At 52.1% G+C, this 21,362-nt stretch overlaps 2 protein-coding genes across 15 annotated transcripts in view; one reads left to right on the forward strand and one right to left on the reverse strand.

Annotated features, from left to right (window-relative positions):
• Positions 1-625: 625 nt before the first annotated feature.
• Positions 626-21,362, forward strand: part of OGG1 (8-oxoguanine DNA glycosylase) — a 39,804-nt gene continuing 19,067 nt past the window's right edge. For 3 of the 10 annotated variants that reach the window (XM_024355301.3, XM_063805386.1, XM_024355303.3), the window contains exons 1-6: positions 650-1,121; positions 1,643-1,890; positions 2,468-2,647; positions 5,397-5,578; positions 6,241-6,391; positions 6,537-6,586. In XM_024355301.3, the coding sequence (XP_024211069.1) occupies positions 985-1,121; positions 1,643-1,890; positions 2,468-2,647; positions 5,397-5,578; positions 6,241-6,391; positions 6,537-6,586 (948 nt within the window). In that variant the 5' untranslated portion in view covers positions 650-984. Of the gene's footprint in view, positions 1,122-1,642; positions 1,891-2,467; positions 2,648-5,396; positions 5,579-6,240; positions 6,392-6,536; positions 6,587-6,800; positions 7,165-8,944; positions 9,190-21,362 lie in introns of those variants that run through there. The other 7 variants (XM_024355304.3, XM_063805387.1, XM_024355305.3 and 4 more) reach the window with 5 other exon arrangements.
• CAMK1 (calcium/calmodulin dependent protein kinase I) lies at positions 7,104-19,749 on the reverse strand. Of its 5 annotated transcripts, none has more exons than XM_001146605.7 (12): positions 19,596-19,749; positions 17,430-17,544; positions 15,521-15,652; positions 12,916-12,990; positions 12,691-12,829; positions 11,401-11,527; positions 11,235-11,310; positions 10,415-10,527; positions 9,430-9,508; positions 9,246-9,333; positions 7,486-7,603; positions 7,104-7,378 (listed from the first exon to the last, which is right to left on the reverse strand). In XM_001146605.7, the coding sequence occupies exons 2-12, from the start codon at positions 17,510-17,512 to the stop codon at positions 7,296-7,298; spliced, it is 1,113 nt and encodes a 370-aa protein (XP_001146605.1). In that variant the 5' UTR covers positions 17,513-17,544; positions 19,596-19,749; the 3' UTR covers positions 7,104-7,295. The 5 variants fall into 5 exon arrangements, with proteins under 5 accessions (XP_001146605.1, XP_063661449.1, XP_009443122.1 ...); XM_063805379.1 differs by having other exon boundaries at positions 19,325-19,608; XM_009444847.3 differs by having other exon boundaries at positions 7,104-7,603; positions 19,596-19,731.

A 21,362-nucleotide genomic window follows, 5' to 3' on the forward strand; every position in this document is an offset into this window, starting at 1 on the left:
ACACTGGGACTTGGACTCAACCTGATGGGCTTCTGGGCCCAGCCCCAGACAAACCCCCGGCAAACGTCCCATTCCGAGGAAAGCATGAGCAGATGGAGTATGGAAGAAATGCCCAAGACGGCAGGCAGCAGCTGTGGCGGCCGGCGGGACGACAATCCGAGGAGAGGCCTCTGATGTCCTGAGGTCTCAGAGGACGCCTAAAGGCCTTGAATGGGACAAGCTTAGCGGGCGGGCGCAGAAGAGAATAATACTCTGGAGACACTTCCCGAGGGCTCTGGGGCCGGAGCTGTGTTCGCTCCGGTTCTTGGTGAAGACAGGGTTCGTGGGAGGCGGCCCAAGGAGGGCGAACGCCTAAGACTGCAAAGGCTCGGGGGAGAACGGCTCTCGGAGAACGGGCTGGGGAAGGACGTGGCTCTGAAGACGGACAGCCCTGAGGAACCGCGGGGCGCCCAGATGGAACTCGTTAGCGCCCCAAGTGCAGACAATCCCGGAGGGGGAAAGGCGAGCAGCGGGCAGAGAGCCCAGTGCCGGCCATCCGCGCGAGCGCCTCAGAACGGCCCGCCCACCCTGATTTCTCATTGGCGCCTCCTACCTCCTCCTCGGATTGGCTACCTCTAGGTGAAATGAGCGGTGGTTGAGCCCTACTTCCGGTGGTGCTGTGGTCTGCCCCTGGAGAACCCAGAAGAACACAGCTGTGCGCGCCCACAGGCTCTGGGGGCGGGAGAAGATAAGTCGCAAGGAGGGGGCGGGACCTACACCTCAGGAAAGCCGGAGAATTGGGGCACGAAGCGGGGCTTTGATGACCCGCAAAGGGCGAGGCATGCAGGAGGTGGAGGAATTAAGTGAAACAGGGAAGGTTGTTAAACAGCACCGTGTGGGCGAGGCCTTAAGGGTCGTGGTCCTTGTCTGGGCGGGGTCTTTGGGCGTCGACGAGGCCTGATTCTGGGTGGGCGGGGCTACTACGGGGTGGTGCCTGCTGTGGAAATGCCGGCCCGCGCGCTTCTGCCCAGGCGCATGGGGCATCGTACTCTAGCCTCCACTCCTGCCCTGTGGGCCTCCATCCCGTGCCCTCGCTCTGAGCTGCGCCTGGACCTGGTTCTGCCTTCTGGACAATCTTTCCGGTGAGTGACTGAGCCTGAGAAGCCTGTCCCCTGGGACTGGCTCCTGCCGCCTCAGCACTGCCTGGCATGGGGTACAAAGGAATTTGGGGGATGATGGAAGAAACCCGGGGTACAAAAGAGGAAACAAGCACGGGTAGCCAACCTGTTACCTTTAATATGTCTGTACAGTGATAATTGTAAGGATCCAGCGGTATAACCGATGCAGAAGATAATAGCACTTGTTTTTCTTTTTTTGAGACAGGGTCTCGCTCTATTGCCCAGGTAGGAATGCAGAGAGGCCCATTCCAGCCTCGACCCCCCGGGCGCAGCCTCCCGAGTAGCTGGGACTACAGGTGTGCGCCATGCCCGGTTAAATTTTTGTATTTTTTGTAGAGGTGAGGTTTCGCCATGTTGCTCAGACTGGAAGATAGCACTGTTACTTGTATTAGTTTCGTACATGGAGCTATTGTAGGATAGGAGGGACCCCAAAGGGTGCAAGAAAGGAAATTGAGTGCCAGGGTTGTCATGTGCCTTGGGCTCAGGTGGAGGGAGCAAAGTCCTGCACACTGGAGTGGTGTACTAGCGGATCAAGTATGGACACTGACTCAGACTGAGGAGCAGCTCCACTGCACTGTGTACCGAGGAGACAAGAGCCAGGCTAGCAGGCCCACACCAGACGAGCTGGAGGCCGTGCGCAAGTACTTCCAGCTAGATGTCACCCTGGCTCAACTGTATCACCACTGGGGTTCCGTGGACTCCCACTTCCAAGAGGTGGCTCAGAAATTCCAAGGTGAGTACAGGACCTGGGCTGGGGTTAGGGTTCTTGGACATAAGTCACTTCTCTATGACTCAGTTTTACCACCTGTAAAATGGGGATTATATCTACTTCATAGGCTTTTATGAGGATTTAAGGAACTAATACATGTAAAGTGCTTAGAATAATGCCAGGCACATAGTAAGTATTATTACCATTATTATTATCCTGCTAATCAACATAGTGAAGTGACAAGGATTTTGAGCCCATTCCTGGTTGTGTGACCTAGGGCAAGTGATTTCATTCATTCTGTAAATATATACAAAGCATCTGCTGTGTGACTGGGGATACACCAGTGAACAAAACAGACCCAAATGCCAGTCCTCGTGGAGCTTACATTGTGGCCTCTTTATCTGTGGAATGGGATGGTAACTCAGCCCTCACAAGATGCTATGAGGAATGAGAGGTCTGGTGTTGCTTTCTCTAACGGTGCTGACTCTCATTCTCCTGGGATCCTCCTGGAGTTTTGGTACCTAGGATCTGACCTGTGGGTGGGAAGAGGCCACACCCAACAGCAGGTACCTCTCCTACCCCCTGCATTTCTGGTCTCCAGGTGTGCGACTGCTGCGACAAGACCCCATCGAATGCCTTTTCTCTTTTATCTGTTCCTCCAACAACAACATCGCCCGCATCACTGGCATGGTGGAGCGGCTGTGCCAGGCTTTTGGACCTCGGCTCATCCAGCTTGATGATGTCACCTACCATGGCTTCCCCAGCCTGCAGGCCCTGGCTGGTGAGTAGGTGGGTCCCCTGCCCCCAGGCCTTCCATCAGCTTTCAAGATCTGTTCATTTCTCCCCTGGTTACCTTCTCAAGGCTTCCTGCCTTCCCAAACACTTCCCCTATCCAGAACCGCCCTGCCTGGTCTGATCAACTCCAGTTACTCATCCTCCCCATGCATCCCTAAAATGTCAGCACCTCACTGGTCTGTGCTTTTTGCCCAATGGGTTCAATGCCTAATCAGAAAAATATCTGTATACAATGTACAGTAGTTTGGGGTTAAGAGCATGCATTCTGGGGACAGACCCATGCCTGGTTCTGAACCCCAACTCTCACTTGGGCACATTATTTAGCATCTCTGTACTAAAGTTTCTTCATCTGTGAAGTAGAATAATAATAGCACCTACCTATGCTATTATTGGAGTTGTCATGAGGGTTGAAGAAAGGAATATACATACTGCACCTAGCACAGTGTTTGGCACACAGGAAGTATATGTAAAATTCAAGCTGGTATCAGCCAGGCGCAGTGGCTCACACCTGGCTAACACAGTGAAACCCCGTCTCCAGCCTGGGCAACAGAGCGAGACTGTCTCAAAAAAAAAAAAAAAAAATTCAAGCTGGTATCATTGTAGTGAATGGGATAGTTTTGTATCTAAGAACACGTGTGTTCTTCACAGTAGCCCTGTAAGGCAAATGTTTTACAGAGGCAAGTGTATCGATTGGCAGATGTGAGAACCAAGCTAGGACAAGTGCTTGGGAACTGCATAGCAAAGAGACAGACTGCCTCAAAACAGGAGAATGTTTTTGGTGCTTAGAAACCCATTCCTGGCCGGGCGTGGTGGCTCACGCCTGTAATCCCAACACTTTGGGAGGTCGAGGCAGGCAGATCATCTGAGGTCAGGAGTTCAAGACCAGCCTGGCCAACATGGTGAAACCCCATCTCTACTAAAAATACGAAAATTAGTCAGGCGTGATGGCAGGTACCTGTCCCAGCTACTCCGGAGGGTGAGGCAGGAGAATTGCTTGAACCCGGGAGCAGGAGGCTCCAGTGAACCAAGATCAGACCACAGCACTCCAGCCTGGGTTACAGAGCGAGACTCCATCTCAAACAAACAAAAAGAAACCTGGGTCAGGCACGGTGGCTCACACCTGTAATCCCAACACTTTGGGAGGCTGAGGCAGGTGGATCACCTGAGGTCGGGAGTTTGAGACCAGACTGGCCAACCTGGTGAAACCCACTCTCTGCTAAAAATTAGCTGGGCGTGGTGGCAGGTACCTGTAATCCCAGCTACTCAGGAGGCTGAGGCGGGAGAATCATTTGAACCTGGGAAGCAGAGGTTGCAGTGAGCTGAGATCATGCCATTGCACTCCAGCCTGGGCGACAGGGCGACAGGGCGAGACTCCGTCTCAAAAAAAAAAAAAAAAAAAACCTGGCCGGGCGTGGTGGCTCACACCCATAATCCCAGCATTTTGGGAGGCCGAGGCGGGTGGATCACGAGGTCAGGAGATCAAGACCATCCTGCCTAACACGGTGAAACCCCGTCTCTACTAAAAATACAAAAAAAATTAGCCGGGCGTGGTGGCGGGCGCCTGTAGTCCCAGCTACTTGGGAGGCTGAGGCAGGAGAATGGCGTGAACCCGGGAGGCGAAGCTTGCAGTGAGCCGAGATCGTGCCACTGCACTCCAGCCTGGGCGACAGAGTGAGACTCCGTCTCAACAAAAAAAAAAGAAACCTGTTCTTGAGTCTCAGCTCCTGGCTTAGTTAGTCATAAGACCTCAAGAAAGTCATTCACCTCTTCTGGCTTCTCTTAGCTTGTTTGTAGAATGGGAATAACAGTTTCTATCTAGAAGGGCTTTGGGAGTGAATAAAGCAATCATGAGGCAGTGTGGTGTAATGGGTTAAGAGCACGGCGTTAGCCAGGTGGGGTAGCTCATGCTGGTAATTTCAGCACTTTTGGGAGCCCAAGGTGGGAGGATGGCTTGAGCCCAGGAGTTTGAGACCAGCCTGGGCAACATAGTGAGACCTCATCTCTACAAAAAATAAACAAAATTAGCCAGGCATGGTGACACAAGCCTGTAGTCTCAGCTACTCAGGAGGCTGAGGTGGGAGGATCGCTTGAGCCTTAGGAGGTCAAGGCTGTAGTGAACTGAGATTGTGCCACTGCATTCCAGCCTGGGTGACAGAGCAAGACCCTGTGTCAAAAAAAGAAAAAGCACAGGTCTTGGTGTCCCAGACCTAGGTGCAAGATCTTATCTCCCCCATGTCCTTTCTTAAGTAAGTTAATCTCTTCTAAGCCCTCATTTTCTCCACATGTAAAATGGGAAAACAGCAGTACTGTCAGTGGGGTTCTTGGGAAAAGTAAGCATGATAATATATCTGAAGCATGTTGCCTAGCACTTGATCATAGAAGCTGTTGCTATATTGTGGTTATTTTTTTAGATCATGAGTGTGAACACTCTTTTGGAAAGGTTAAGGAACTCAGTTGGGGAGCTCCTCAAGGGAAGCAAGTCCTCAGTCCCTGGACTAGACTTGGGCTCCGGGGCCAATTCATAGCAGGTGCTCAGAAAACATGTGTAGAGGGACAGGACCCAGGCCTAACCCTTTCCCTTGCACATAAAAGTGTCCACTATCCCATAGAGGGTGGGGAGGTAGGAGGGGTACTTAGGAAAAGCACTCTTGTGAGGTAGAGAGCTCACTTACTAGCCTAAGGACAGGAAGAACTTGAAGATGCCTGATGCTTGCCCTCCTCCTCACTCCCCGCAGGGCCAGAGGTGGAGGCTCATCTCAGGAAGCTGGGCCTGGGCTATCGTGCCCGTTACGTGAGTGCCAGTGCCCGAGCCATCCTGGAAGAACAGGGCGGGCTAGCCTGGCTGCAGCAGCTACGAGAGTCCTCATATGAGGAGGCCCACAAGGCCCTCTGCATCCTGCCTGGAGTGGGCACCAAGGTGAGGCCCCAGGGGGTAGGAGCTGCCCTCTCTACTGACACTAAGAGGAGAGCAGGAAATGAGCCAAGCCTGGGAGCTGGGTAGAGGCTTGGCTTCCGGAGGCAGAGCAGGAAGGAGAAAGGATATAAGTAGATGTTTTATGAGACAAAAAAGCAGAGTGCAGAAAGAGTAGAAAGGATATAGCCCTTTGAATGAATTTCTAGAAAGACCATTTGTTCAGATGCAACACATATATGCTGCTATATATAGCAGCACTTTGGGAGGCCAAGCACTTTGGGAGGCCAAGGTGGACAGATCACTTGAGGTCAGGAGTTCGAGACCAGGCTGGCCAACATGGTGAAACCCCATCTCTACTAAAAACACAAAAATTAGCCACACGTGGTGGCACATGCCTGTAATCCCAGCTACTTGGGAGGCTGAGGTAGGAGAATTGCTTGAACCTGGGAGAGCCAGGATTGCACCAGTGCACTCCAGCCTAGGCAACAGAGCGAGACTCCATCTCAAAAAAAAAAGTGTATTCATAGATAGTATCTGTTGATTGAGAATATAGAACAACAGTAACCCCAGAGTGAAGGAGAAAGCAGCCGGCTTTGGGGCTATAAGCAAGATGCTGGCCACATGCTGCCCTTCTTCCACAAGGGCTCATTCTGTGTCTGTCAAAGGTGGCTGACTGCATCTGCCTGATGGCCCTAGACAAGCCCCAGGCTGTGCCCGTGGATGTCCATATGTGGCACATTGCCCAACGTGACTACAGCTGGCACCCTACGACGTCCCAGGCGAAGGGACCGAGCCCCCAGACCAACAAGGAACTGGGTGAGGAAAGTGGGCTGCAGGGGCTGGCAGTGGGCTGGGATGGTAGAAACTTCTCTCTCTCTTAGTCACCTCTCCCTCAGACCCTACCTCTGTTGATGGGTCACAGAAGGCGTCAGATAACTTAGTCTCATCACTTCTGATTTAGGAAACTTTTTCCGGAGCCTGTGGGGACCTTATGCTGGCTGGGCCCAAGCGGTGAGTGTACCTAGGTTTCCTGTCCTCCAGCCCAGACCCAGTGGACTCTTCCACCACCGCCCCAGGTGGCCCTAAAGGACTCTCCAGCCACCCCTGTCCCAACCCCAGTGGATTCTCATTGCCTTCGGCCCTGTTCCCCAAGGACTCTTCCACCTCCCAACACTGTCACTAGTCTCACCAGCCCTGACCCCAGTGTACCCTCCTCCCCACACAGACTCCACCCTCCTACAGGTGCTGTTCAGTGCCGACCTGCGCCAATCCCGCTGTGCTCAGGAGCCACCAGCAAAGCGCAGAAAGGGTTCCAAAGGGCCGGAAGGCTAGATGGGGCACCCTGGACAAAGAAATTCCCCAAGCACCTTCCCCTCCATTCCCCACTTCTCTCTCCCCATCCCCACCCAGTCTCATGTTGGGGAGGGGCCTCCCTGTGACTACCTCAAAGGCCAGGCACCCCCAAATCAAGCAGTCAGTTTGCACAACAAGATGGGGTGGGGGATATTGAGGGAGACAGCGCTAAGGATGGTTTTATCTTCCCTTTATTACAAGAAGGAACAATAAAATAGAAACATTTGTATGGAAAATGCAGTGAGGAGTGGTAGGGAAGCAGGTGAGGAGGGGACAGGGCAGAGAAACTCCCGGTTCAGGGAGGGAAGGGGAGCAGGCTGCCCCCAAGCCCTCCCACGCAGAGGATCATGACCCGAGGTCCAGGGCCCTAGAGCTGGTGGGGCAGTGTGGGGGACAGTTCTGTGCCCGGCTCCACGCAGCAGTCTCGACAGCAACAGCCAGCTGCCGGCCCTGCATGGGAAGACAGAACAGAGGTGGCCGCAGGGGCAGGCCCTCCACTCCAGCCCGGGTGCACCTCTGTGGACCACCCATGCCCTTCTGCAGAGCCCGCTCCTCACCCCCAGCCACTGGTGTCAGCAGCTCCCCATGGCTCGCCGTCTGCCCCTGCCCCTCCTGGCTGGTGCCCAGCTGCAGTTTCCTCATGTGCCGCACCACAGCCGTGGCATTGAAGGCTTGCTGGCATTGAAGGCATTGAAGGGAGAGGGGAGAAAGGACTTTTGAGAGAGTCAAGTCATGGGGCAGGAGCGCAGTGGGATTCTTGGAATTGTTCTGTTATTTTCATTCAGGAGTTATTTTATTGATTCCCCTAAAGTCCCCCAAAAACCTCTACAAGGCTTTATTATATATTTACACACACACACGCACATATGTTAGATGTATGTGTATCTATATATATAAATAGAAACATAACTCTATAATTCATATTAATATGTAATAGCAAACACTATAGCACTGTATGTCAGGCACTGTTCTAAGCACTTTACGTAGTAATTCATTTAATCTTCATGAAAGTCTTTGAGGTAGGTACTATTATCATTTTCAAAGGAGGAAACTGAGGCACAGAAAGCTGAAGTAACTTGCTCAGGTGTGTCTCTATTCAATATCTCCACCTAGGTGTCCCACACACCCCTCAAATTCACCATGTCTAAAACTAAAACCATCCCCCCAAAACATGTTTCTGTCCCTGTGATAACCATCTCAGTCATGGTACCACCACCATCCATTCTGTTCCCAGCCACAGTCTTGGGCCAGCCCTTGACATCTCTTTCCCCCAACATCCATTGCATCGTCATGTCTTGTCAGTTTCACCTCCTAAATGACTCCTGGATCAACCACTGTTCTCTACCCCCTGTTGCTGCTACTGTGGTTCCAAACCCTTACCATCTCCTGCCTGTATCTCTGCCACAGCCTCCTAATGCGTCACCCAGTCTTTACTCCATGCCATTCTCTGCATCCTGAGAGCTCTTTCTTTTTTTTTGAGGTGGAGTCTCACTTTGTTGCCCAGGCTGGAGTGCAGTGGCGCGATCTCAGCTCACTGCAACCCCCATCTCCGAGGTTCAAGTAATTCTCCTGCCTCAGCTTCCCAAGTAGCTGGGATTACAGACACGCACCACCATGTGTGGCTAATTCTTTTATTTTTAGTAGAGACAGGGTTTTGCCACGTTGGCCAGGCTGGTCTTGAACTCCTGACCTCAGGTGATCCAACCACCTCGGCCTCCCAAAGTGCTGGGATTACAGGCGTGAGCCACCATGCCTGGCCCTGAGAGCCCTTTCTATGCAGCAACTACTTGCCTAAGATTCTTCTGGGGCTCCTCAGTGCCCTCAGGATCAAGTTGGTGCTCCTCTGTGGCATATGAGGCCCTAAGAGGCCTGGCCCCTTACCTGCTTCTCTAAATTGGGCTCCTGCCTCTCAGTCCCCTCAGCCCCTCCAGTCTGGCCAGGCTTAGCACTTGCACTTCCCGGAATGGCTATAGACATTATTCCGCTATGCCTCGCTAATTCCTACTTAACTGACAGCTCTGTCAGGTCATCACCACTTTTATGACCTTTCTCGGACCCCATAGGCTGGATCAGATGCCTCCTGAAGAATTACAGACTTCTTCCTCTAGACTTGGAGGTGAGGGACCCTCTCTGGAATAGAGAAGGTGTTGGGAGTGTTTGTTGAATGAAAGAGTGAATGAATGAAGTCCTTCAGTAAGGATCCCTAAGCAGTTACTGTGTGCCCAATGTGATGCCAGGTGCTGTGCAAGCTGAGCCTGGGTAGGGATGGGGAGGAGTCCTGGGGAGGCTGGGACCAGAACTAGGGATATGGACTCACCTTCCACTTGCTCTTGGCAAAGTTCTTCTTGATCTGCTCACTCACCGACTGGTGGATATTCTTATCTAGAGCTGTATCTCCTGCAATCCTAGGATGGGGTTGTGTGGTGGGTTGCCTATGAGGGCAGAAGCAGACCTGAGGGCCCCAAATCCCGCCCCAGCTCACAGGTTGTGTGAATTCTCACCATGGGTGCTGCAAGGCCTGCTCACAGGTGAATCTTTTCTCTGGGTCCTTCTCCATCAAGTGCCGGATGAAATCTTTGGCTAAACCCCCAAGACAAAAGCAAAGATAATGACAGCATGGTACTGCCTGTGTACTCCCCAAGAGCATACCCACTCCCTCAGGTCTGGCCTGGCATCAAGACAAAGAGGCCAAATCAGTCCATGCCCCACCCCACCCAACCTATGCTCTTCTTCAGGCCCTCCCACCCCGTGCCTTCCAGCTCTTTCCTTTCTCTCTTAAGAAAAACATATGGCCGGGCACAGTGGCTCATGTCTGTAATCCCAGCACTTTGGGAGGCCAATGCAGGTGGATCACAAGGTCAGGAGTTCAAGACCAGCCTGGCCAAGATGGTGAAACCTTGTTTCTACTAAAAATACAAAAAAAAATTAGCCGGGCATGGTGGTGGGCGCCTGTAATCCCCGCTACTTGGGAGGCTGAGGCAGAGAATTGCTCGAACCCGGGAGACAGAGGTTGCAGTGAGCCGAGATTGTGCCACTGCACTCCACCCTGGGCAACAGAGCGAGACTGCGTCTCAAAAAAGAAAGAAAAAAAAAAAAAAGTTGTTCTTGACTAATCTCAGTGCATTCACACTGATGATAAACGATAGTAGCTTCACAGGTTTGCTTCTTAATAGGGGGCACAAAAGGAGGATGAAAATGTTTATGGTGGTGTTTTAGACATTAGGGTGTCAATAGGGGAGAGGTATTTTCAAATAGACTATGTTTGAAGATTGAACAAATGAATGCCTAGTTTCTCACTCTGGGAGCCAAGCAGAAGGAAGTACCCAAGCAGAAGGAAGAAGGGGTAGGGTGTCTGGTCTCGAAGACAGCTCTTTGTGTGGTGCTGGAAAATCCGACAGAAGGAAGGCAGGAGGGAGACCGCCCCCAAAGCAGGTGAGGGAGGAACCAGAGGCAGGGCCCAGGGGAAAAAGGCAAAGCCCCAAATACCAGAGTCAGAGATGTCGTCCCAGTAAGGAGAGTCAAACTCGTACTCGGCCTTCAAAATCTGTTCAAAGAGTTTGGCATCATTCTCGTCATAGAAGGGAGGGTAACCGCAGAGCCTGGGCAGGGAGAAACTCATCCTCATTTCCACTTTCGGGTGCCATTGGCTCCGGGGTGGAGCACTGGGGCAGTCTCAGGGGTCAGGCAGGAGCCATGGAAGGAGTTCCCCCTTTATAAACTCTACCAGCCCTGCCTGCTCACTCCTGTTCTAGCTACATTATCCTTTCTGTTCCTTGAATGTGCCGCCATCTTGCCCTCCTCAGGGCCTTTGCACTTGCCATTGCCTCTGCCTATGCCACTCTTTCCCCACACCTCCAATGTCTGGCTCCCTCACCACTCGGACATCACCTCCACAGCGAGCCCTTCCCTGACCTCCCTACTGAAATGGCATCACCCCGTCTCCCTATCCCTGCTTGGTTTTTCTCCACAGTATTTATTTTTATCACCTGACGTCAGTTTGTAGATTTATTTACTTGTTGATTGTCTGTCTTCCCTACTAGAAAGAAAGTCAGCTCCCTGAGGGCAGGCACTTTGTCTGGTTTGTGCTGTGCTAAATTTACCCCAGTGCTTGCTTGGCACAGTGCTTGAAACATAGTATCTATTGAATGAAGTAATACTGGTAATTGATTGGTGGAAGGAAGGGAGGGAGGGAAGGAAGGGAGAGCAGAGGGAGGGAGGGCAGAGGGAGAGCAGAGGAAGGAAGAGAGGAAAGTAGGCGAGAGGACAACTCTCGAGCCACAGCCTACCATGGCCAAGCCCCACTTACAAGATGTAGGCGATGACACCTATGGACCAGCAATCCACAGCCTTGCTATAGGGCTTCTGGGCCAGTACTTCAGGGGCTGTGGAGGGAAGAGGACGTGGTGGTGACAAATCTCTGCCCTTCAACTCTTCCCCCGACCATCACAGCCCCAGCCCAGGGCCCTCCGCACCCACGTATCCCGGAGTTCCACAGGCGGTGGAGAGCACACTGCCCGGGTCCTCCATCTTGGAGAGGCCAAAGTCGGAGATCATGATTTTGGAGTCTTCATCCAGGCTGTAGTACAGCAGATTCTCTGGCTTGAAGGGCAGGAGGGAAGAGAAGGGGCAATCAGAGATGGTTAGAGGCTGGTAGAACCTTCTGCCGCTCCAAGCACCTTCTGAGAAATAATGGATCCCCAAAAGCCACTGTGGCTTCATGGCTATCATAAGAAAATCAAGGAAGTTCTCAAGAAGGCCAAAAATTCCAGGAAGGACAAGGCTCAAGAGGGTGTGGGGGGGAACTGTCTATAAACCTCAGGTGTGCACTGTAAAGCCCTAAAGAAATGTTTGAATGCCTATTTTATGCCAGACCCTGGATTAGTGCTTGATTTAATGTCATCCTCACTGCATCCCTGCTAGGCCAGTCTGTATAATCTCACCTAACAGATGAGGAAACTGATGCCTTTGGAGGCAAAGTGACTCACCCAAGAACCCACAGTTAGGCAGTAGCAGAGCCAGAATTCAAAACCAGGCATGTCACACCCCAAGTGCCCTTCTCCTAGAACGGATTGAGATGTACTGCTAAATGTGAGCCCCGTCGCTATTTCTGAGGAGTAGGATTTCGGGGATTTCTGGCTTTTTTCTTTATGTTTTGCTGTCCCATCCAAGTTTTCTACAGAAGGGGAATAGGATTTTTTGTTTTTATTTTATTTTTTTTGACATGGAGTCTCGCTCTGTCGTCCAGGCTCGCTCTGTCGCCCAGGCTGGCGTGCAATGGCACAATCTCAGCTTGCTGCAACCTCTGCCTCCCGGGTCCAAGTGATTCTCCTGCCTCAGCCTCCCTAGTAGCTGGGATTATAGGCATCTGCCACCACGCCGGGCTAATTTTTGTATTTTTGGTAGAGACAGGGTTTTGCCAAGCTGGTCTCGAACTCCTGACCTCAGGTGATCCACCCGTCTCTGCCTCCTAAAGTGCTGGGATTACAGGCGTGAGCCATCCTGTCTGGCCAGATTTTTTTTTTTTTTTTTAATCAGAAAAAGACAAAATGTTGTTTGGATAAAATGCCACACAATTCACTCGTGTTCCTTTGAGTATCTGGACTAGAATGGGAGGAGGCAGTTTAAGGGTTACAAGGTCCACTTTGTAGATGGAAATCCAAGGCTCAGTGAGGGGGTGAAAGTTGCCCAAGGTCAGACAGTTTGGGGTTTGCAAAGGCCCCACCCCTGGGTACCCTAGCTCACCACACCCCCTTGAGCCCCACCTTGAGATCCCGGTGTACAATGCCCAGGTCATGCAGGTATTTCACAGCATCCAGCACCTGGAAGATGAGGCGGCTGGCGTCCCGCTCCGTGTAGAAGCCTTTTTCCACAATACGGTCAAAGAGCTCCCCACCCGACACCCTGCAGCAGGGGATAGGGCAGTCTGGCAAAGAGGGTTGGGACAGCTGGGAGAGGTGTGGGGGCAGGGAAGAGGTGGGGCCACTCACAGCTGCATGATGAGGTAGAGGTGGCCCCCACTCTCATAGATGTCATCCAGGGCTACAATGTTGGGGTGCTTGATCCTGAAAGGAGAAATGAGGTGGTTTAGCCAGGCATGGTGGTGTGCACCTGTAGTCCAAGCTACTTGGGAACTTGGGAGGCTGAGGCAGGAGGATCACTTGGCCCCAGCAGTTCAAAGCTGCAGTCTGTTATGATTGCACCTGTGACTAGCCACTGCACTCCAGCCTGGGCAACAGAGTAAGACCCTGTCTCAAAAAGAAAAAAAAAACAGCGGTTTAGAGCTCAGGACAGCTCAGCCACCCCCAACCCCTGACCACTGCCTACAAACCTGGGTAGGACAAACCAAGGATCTCGTCCCCAAAGGGAAAAGCTAGCCTACCATGGTTTATTACCATTTTTTGGAAGGTGAGAGAGCAGAGGGATAAACACTGGGCTCTGGCATACACAGACCTGGGTCCAAATCCTGCCCCTGTCACATGCTATTTGGGTGCAGATCTTTTCACCAGTGAACCACTGCACCCAGCCTGATACATACCTCTTAAGAGTTTTCTGGCTAGGCACAGAGACTCACACCTGTAATCCCAGCACTTTGGGAGGCCAAGGCAGGTGGATCACTTGAGGTCAGGAGTTCGAGACCAGCCTGGCCAACATGGCGAAAACCCATCTCTACTAAAAATACAAAAATTAGCCAGGCATGGTGGCACATGCCTGTAATCCCAGCTATTTGTGAGGCTGAGGCAGGAGAAGTGCTTAAACCTGGGAAATGGAGGTTGCAGTGAGTCGAGATCATGCCATTACACTCCAGCCTGGGCAACAAGAGCAAAACTCCATCTCAAAATATATATATATATATAGTTTTCTGTGTTTACATGTTTGTCAGCCTCCCCCACCAGACATAAGCTCCCCGAATCCAGAGGCTTTGTCTTGCTTGCCACTGTTCCTCCAGCACCTGGTACAGGGTAGGTGCTAGATTTAATGTAACCTCTCTGAACCTCAGTTTCTTCATCTATAAAATGAAGCCAATGGTAGTACTTCCCTCAAAGAGTTGGAGTGAGGATCATGTGAGATAATGCAGGTAAGGTGCTTGGCACAGTGCCTGGCACACGGTAAATACTCATAAGTGAAACAATAATGGTAATTGATTTTTTTTTTCTTTTTTTGAGACGGAGTTTTACTCTTGTTGCCCAGGCTGGAGTGTTGCCCAGGCTGGAGTGCAATGGCATGATCTTGGCTCATCACAATTTCTGCCTCCTGGGTTCAAGTGATTCTTCTTTCTCAGCCTCTCAAGTAGCTGGGATTACAGGCATGCGCCACCATGTCCAGCTAATTTTGTATTTTTAGTAGACACGGAGGTTCTCCATGTTGGTCAGGCTGGTTTGGAACTCCCCACCTCAGGTGATCCGCCCGCTTCAGCCTCCCAAAGTGCTGGGATTACAGGCGTGAGCCACTGTGCCTGGCGTTTTTTTTTGTTTGTTTGTTTGTTTGTTTTTGAGATGGAGTTTTGCTCTTGTTGCCTAGGCTGGAGTGTAATGCACGGTGTGATCTCGGCTCACCGCAACCTCCACCTCTCGGGTTTAAGCAATTCTCCTGCCTCAGCCTCCCAAGTAGCTGGGATTACAGGCATGTGCCACCACGCCTGGCTAATTTTGTATTTTTAGTAGAGACAGGGTTTCTCCGTGTTGGTCAGGCAATAATTGATCTTGATGATGAGGAAGGCTCAGCTCTGCCACAAACTTGCCATGTGACTGTATACAAATCCCTGTCCTCTCTGGGTCTTATTAGAAATGCTCTGCCAGGAGTTGGGTGTGGTGGCTCATGCCTAGCACTTTGGGAGGCCGAGGCGGGTGGATCACCTGAGGTCAGGAGTTCGAGACCAGCCTGGCCAACATGGCGAAACCCCATCTCTACTAAAAATACAAAAATTAGCCGGGCGTGGTGGCAGGTGCCTGTAATCCCAGCTACTAGGGAGGCTGAGGCAAGAGAACTGCTTGAACCCAAGAGGCAGAGGTTGCAGTGAGCCAAGATTGCGTCACTGCGCTCCAGCCGGGGCAACAGAGTGAGACTCCATCTCAAAAAAAAAAAAAATTATCTGCTCAGGGGAGAGATTGGAAGTGATTCTCTGTAAGTTTTCCAGTGAGGACAGGAGGTTTCATATCAGCATGAGCAATTCATAGACCAGTTGGTTGTGGATTTAGTCTGGGGGGTCAGCAGACAGTCATTTTTAAACTTGCTGAGTGGTTTTAATATGTGAGGGGAACTTGAGGTAGGTCCAGAGACAACACCAACTGAGATATGTGGGTCCAAGCCATGTTCAGGATGGATCTTTACACCTGATTGAACAGTTAAACCCCTGTTACTAAGCACTGGCACCTCCATCACATCTGTTATGTTAGCTGTTGTGCCAGGCACTTGAAATAAAGGACTTCTGATGTTCCCCACAACCCTGCCAAGTGGAAATTGTGATCCCCATTTTATAAAGGGGCAATTTAAGGCTTAGAGAGTTTAAATGATTTGTCCAAAGCAGGAAAGGAGGAGGATGGGAGGGCCAAGGCAGGGTCAGCTTGGGGCAGGGAAAGGCTGTGGCCCACGCACTTGTGCAGGACAGCAATCTCATTCTCCATGCTGCCTTCCTTGCCCTCCAGGGCCTTCTTGGCAATGCATTTGATGGCCACCAGCTTCTGCGTCCTCTTATCTTCTGCCAGGATCACCTCCGAGAAGGCCCCCCTATTGGGAGAGGGGATTCACAAGGTGAAGAACTGGAACCCCAGCTTCCCTCCAGCCTCTCCTCCATTCCCTATGGGTTCTGTGACCACTGCTGGACCAAGGACGTGGATGACCCTCCCCTAGTCACTCATCCATCCCCTGGCTCCAGAGGTGGTCACATGACCCAGGCCTGGCCAGTCAAAGTAGTCTCTCCCCTGGCCACAGTAATTGGTCATGTGATGCAAGCCAGGTTACTAGCACTTTGAGAATGAGTCTCCTGTTGAGCTGGTAGGATGTAAGCCTGGAGCTAATGGCGATCATCTTTGCCACCACCTGGGGAGAGCCTGCTTGGGAATGAAATTAACACAAAGGAAGTCCAACCTGAGAAATGGCCAAATATATTTCCTGATAACATGATGTGGCCCTCTGGATCCAGCCATGCCTGAAATCTACCCCTGGGCTTTTTGATTATGTGTACAGTTGGTTCATCCCTTTTTCTGCTAATTTGAGTCATGGCTAATTTAACACCCTTTAGAACCTTAAAGAACCATCAGCATCACCCGGGAACTTTTTTAGAAATGCAAAATCTCTACTGCTTTGGATCCTGGGTCAAAAAAAAGAAAAAAAAAGAAATGCAAAACTTTGGGCCCTGCCCCAGATTTACTAAATCAGAATCTGCAGTTTAACAAAATCCTCAGGTGATTTGTATGCTCATTGAACTTTAAGAAGCAGTGTTTTAGAACAAGTTCTTAAAAAGGAACAAATAAACTCATTTAACTAAAGTTAACTGATTAAGGAGGATTTGCTAGGGTATTCTTTCCACATCTGTTTGCTTTCTCTGGGAGAATAAGAAGTCATAAGTCAAAGAAAAGCATCTCTCGTGGTGAAATTTCAGTCCTCAGGGATAATTAGTTACTGTAGTAACCTCATCACTGGTTTCCAGTCTTGTCCCTCTCCAATTTACCCTCCAAGCTGTGGCCAGAGTGACTATCCTGAATTGCACACCTGCCAAAAAGTCTTAAGTGTCTCCCGGTGGCCTATGGGACAATATCCAGCCTCCCTGGCCTGGCTTCCAAAACCCTACACAAACTGTCCCACTTTCATCTCCAGCCCCTTTTTCCACTCTCCCCCCAGCCTGTGATTTTAAGCTCCGCCACACTCTACCTCTCTCCACATAGAACCATGCCTCTAAGCCTTTGTTTATGCTATTCCTTCTGCCTGGAATGTCCTTCTTCCTCTCTGACAAGTGCACACCTACCCATCCTTCAGTCCCCAGCTCTAATGCCCCATTCTCCAGGAAGTTTTCCCCCAGGCAGAAGGCACAGCTCTCTCTGGGCTCCACAAAGCCCTCAATCCCAACCTTAATTGGAGCACAGCACACACCCTGTTGTCATTTTCTGTAGGTCTGTCTCTTGCACATGTCTGGGATCAACTTGAAGGGCAGAGACCAGGTTTGAGTTATTTCTGCATTCCCAGCACCAAGAACAGAGCCATCTCCAGCCTCAGTTCCCAAACCTAGGCCAGAACACCTAGCTCTTGGCAGCAAGTTAAATGGACTGACTGGCACCTTCATTCTCTCGACTTCTTTCTCTTCAAGAACCCAGGGCTATTGGGAGAGCAGCCCCTGTCCCACCCATTGTCATCCAGAAGTGAAAAGCTGGGGACAGTTTAGGCCCTAGATAGTGCTGCCACAGGGCCTGGGCTGTGGGAAACAGGAAGCATTAATTGACCAGAGGAAGCACCACCCTGGACTCAGCCTCCCTCAGCCATCCAGCACCCAATCCTGCCCTGGACTCACGTGCCCAGAACATCTCGGAAGTCGTAGATGTCCCTAATGTCCTCCGCCTGCTTCCACCTGGGGCCTTCCACTGCCCCCGGCATGGCCCACTGCCCCCCGACCACAGCCAGGGCTCCTGTAAGGAGAATGGAAGGAGGAGACTCAGCAGAGCCCAGCCCTCTGTCTGGGAATTTACTGCAGGCCCCATTCAGTCATTCAACCTGCATTTATTCATCCTTGATTCATCCATTTGACAAAATCATTCAACAAACATTCATTTGTTTATTCAACATTCGGCAAATTCTCATGCCTAGAGAAAAACCTTTCACAGTGGCAGCAAAATTCTTTATTTAACAAAGTCATGCATTCATTCATTCATTTATTCTAGTTCTCTTCCCAGTTTTCCCCCTATCCAAATCCAAGCACCTAGGTAAACCCTGACTTCTGGCAGTACAACAGATAAACTCCCAGAGCAGCTAGTAGAAGCCTGGAGGATCCCCCTGTCCCCAGAACCAGTGATGTCCCCGTCCCACCCTGGGGATTGCTGGGGTGTCTCCTTTCCCTCCTCCTTCCCCCGACTCCCCAGCCTCTCCGAAATCAGGTTTCCAGCAGCCTGGGCTTCTAGCAACATCTCAGCCACGTTTTTAAATAGCTCTTTCTGCACTGTTACCACAGCAACAACAGCCACAGCTGGAGCTCCCCAGACCTCTCCCTCCTGACTCCCCATCTGGGTCCCGGGAGCATGAGAAATGGTCCTGCTCACTCTGTCCCTTCCTGGCCCCATCTAACCCTATCCAGCCTGGCCCTTCCTCTGCTGAGGTCTGTCTCATCTGGCAGGAGAGGGCGGGAGTTCTCTCCCATTTATCAGATGAAGAATGGGGAGACTGAGGTTGGAGTTAGGTAGAGGCTGGCTCCAGAGGCCCAAATGACACCTGGCCTGGGGCCCCCAGCTAAGCTTGCTGAGGGCAAAGGCCATCGAATGGCCTTGGCTGGTACTTCCAATATGAAGCCAGAATGGGCCCCATTCAGAGAACACAGCCTCCCAGCCCATCCACAGATGAGGCCAAAACAGAGCCCAGCATGCTTTGTGACCTCAGGGAGAGCACTTTCCTTCTCTCTTTTTCTCTAAGGGAGAATGAGGAGAAGGTGCCCTGACTAGGGCCTCTGGTGTGAGATTCCACTCCTGGAACAGGACCTTTTTCCCAGGGGACCCTGCCCACCCATCCAGGGGCAGAATCTTCTAGGAAAGGAGACTCGAGTGTAAGCTCTAGAGGCACAGTCTGAAACCCACATGGAGGCCTACCAAATACAACCCTCACAGATCCACACACATCCCTGTAGCAGACACACCACACCAAGCCCCCTCCACAGCCCTGAACTCAAACACCTGCCTCCCAGATCCAGTACGCCTTGTATCCACATCCCGTGACACCTGATCATACATGTACTCCCAGACATCAGCACACATGTCCACACCACACAGTGCCCCAGACAGCCCTGCACCCGAACACCTGCCTGTCCATCCAAACATCCCTCACCCAGCTCCCTCTTAACACCCCAAAACACACATCCACCCGCACCCACACAAGATGACACCCAGACACACACACACACACCCTCATATACCAGACGTACCCTACACCCTCCAGCTCCTCTACCCCATCGCCTGGAAGCTCCTATATTCCAAACCAAACCCCAAGTCCTTACACACCTAACTCCAAACATCCTCAGTACACAATTGTACACCCCCTCCTAACTCTGACTTAAGACCCTGAGAGCCAAATACCAGCACACAAAACACGTGGACACCCCTCTGGAACAAAAAACACACAGATTCCCAGATCCTCCACCCATGTCTGACCCACACGCCTGTCCTAAGACAGTACACTCCGCAAGCCCCCCCACCCCATGGATACCTCCAAATGCCCACGCCCTTCCAGTCAGGCCCAGCTGAAGGCGCTCACATAGGCCCCCTTCTCTATTACCCACTCAGTGTCCCATAGGCCCGCCTGGCACCTGCTGGGCCTGGGACAGAGGTGGAGAAAGGCCCAGCCCTGCCCCTCAGGGTCCAGCCCGCCCGGGAGAGTGCCCAGTGGCCACTCCTTGGGAAAGGATACCCAGAGGCTAGGGGCTCCCACCGCCCCCACGCAGCGCCCAGGGGTGCAGGGATGGGGGGCCCGGCTGTACCTGCGGCTGCCCCGCCGCGGGGCTGGCTGGGAGGCCCGCGGTGGTTGGCGCCGAGCTGTGGCCGCGGTCCTCACCGCTGCGTGCCTGGGCCACCCGCCCGCGCTCTCGCTGGAGCTGGGGCTCGGCTCGGCTCGGCGGCTCTCTCCGCCCGCCTGCGGCTCTGATGTCAGTGGAGGTGGAGCCTGCGGCGGAGGGACCCGGGATTGGGAGGCGAGGCACCGCTCCAAGGCTGGGGAAGGGGCACGGGTGGAGGTCATCTCCCTGCTTCTGGTCAGAGATCTCCTGCTGGACGCTTCCCGCCCTTGGTCTTAAGCGGGGCTCCATTTCACAGAGGGGACAACTGAGGCCCGGAGAGATGATTTTCAAATCAGCGGGTGGTCGGAAGCAAAGCAGGATTCGAACCCCGTCTGTCTGAAGCTAGAGGCCGGCCAAACTCACCCTGTGGCCTGGTGGATTTTCTTTCAGACCAGTTCTGCGACCTCCCTTAGGGCTCTGTCTCCCTTCTCCGTGCCCTGAAGGGAAACAGGCCCTGGAACTGCACGGGAGTCTGCTGGGGGATGGGGGAGTGAGGGAGTGGGGAAGGACCGGGCAAGACTAGGCAATGAAGAGAGTGGAGGTGGTCGCACGGTGTGGGCCCCACTTGACAGGTGGGAAGACTGAGGCCCCGGTTCCTCTGCAAGATGGAGCTGAGGCTTCAGCCCCAGACACTTGCTCCTCAGAGCGGGTGGTGGTGCCTAGAGGTATTGGGGGCAGAGGGAATTGGGGAGGAGGAAGTTAAATCGGGATCCTGAAGGAAACAGGCCAAAAACGACCGAGGTGTCACGTGACTGGCGGGGCTCCAGAGTTTGATGGCTGGGGTCCAGGTTAGGGGAGAGAGCCTGCAACTAGGACGGCAGGCAAGAGGCCAAAGGTCGGTTTGCTCAAGGCCTTCCTTGGGAAGAAATTTGGTGCCGAGTGGAAAGAGGGGGCGGGGGGAGCAACTCGCAGGAATTGGGGATGGGGCTGAACTGGGGGCAGCCGGAGGAGGCACGTTGCTTGGGACCCCACTCCACCTCCAAGGGCCTCCAAGTGCCACTCCCTACTCCTGAATTCTTGCATGTTCCAGCTGGTGATGGGGAGAGAACAGTGCTTATGCCCAGCTCATTTCCTTTTTCTCTTTCTTTCTTTTTTCTTTCTTTCTCTTCTTCTTTTTTTCTTTTTCTTTTTTTTTTAAGACAGGGTCTTGCTCTGTCACCCAGGCTGGAGTGCAATGGCATGATCACGGCCCACTGCAGCCTCAAACTCCTGGGCTCAAGTCATCTTCCTACCTCAGCCTCCCATGTAGATGGGACTACAGGTGCGTGCCACCGCACCTGGCTTTTTTATTTTTTGTAGAGATGGGGGTCTCACTATATTGCCCAGGCTGGTCTCAAACTCCTGGGCTCAAGCAATCCTCCCCAATCAGCTTCCCAAGGTTCTGGAATTACAGGCATGAGCCACTGCACCTGGCCAATTTATTATGCCCACCTTACAGATGAGAGAGGAAGATAGCTGAGGTTTCTGGAAAGGCTTTGGAGTCTAACTGATCCTGGTCATGCTTTACCTCTCCGAACCTCAGTTTCTTACTCGGGAACATGGGAATATTGAAGATTGACTCAGAGTTCTGAGAATTCTATGATATAATGATATGAAGTGCCTAGAACACTATTCAAAACATGAGAGCTAGACTCAGTGTAAACTGAGACTCAGAGAGAGGACTTGATTTGGCCAGGGACGAGGGGTTAAGGG

Source organism: Pan troglodytes, chromosome 2, assembly GCF_028858775.2.
Source record: "Pan troglodytes isolate AG18354 chromosome 2, NHGRI_mPanTro3-v2.0_pri, whole genome shotgun sequence".
In the NCBI taxonomy this organism is placed as follows: domain Eukaryota; kingdom Metazoa; phylum Chordata; class Mammalia; order Primates; family Hominidae; genus Pan; species Pan troglodytes.

What these genes read in the sequence shown, in the direction of transcription:
- CAMK1 (XM_009444847.3), bottom strand. Translation starts at nt 17,512, where the DNA reads ATGCCGGGGGCAGTGGAAGGCCCCAGGTGGAAGCAGGCGGAGGACATT. An exon ending in CTCTACCTCATCATGCAGCT is followed by an intron (nt 12,830 to 12,915) that starts GTGAGTGGCCCC and finishes CCCCTGCTGCAG; the next exon opens with GGTGTCGGGTGGGGAGCTCT. An exon ending in CAGGCCTTGCAGCACCCATG is followed by an intron (nt 9,334 to 9,429) that starts GTGAGAATTCAC and finishes ACCCCATCCTAG; the next exon opens with GATTGCAGGAGATACAGCTC.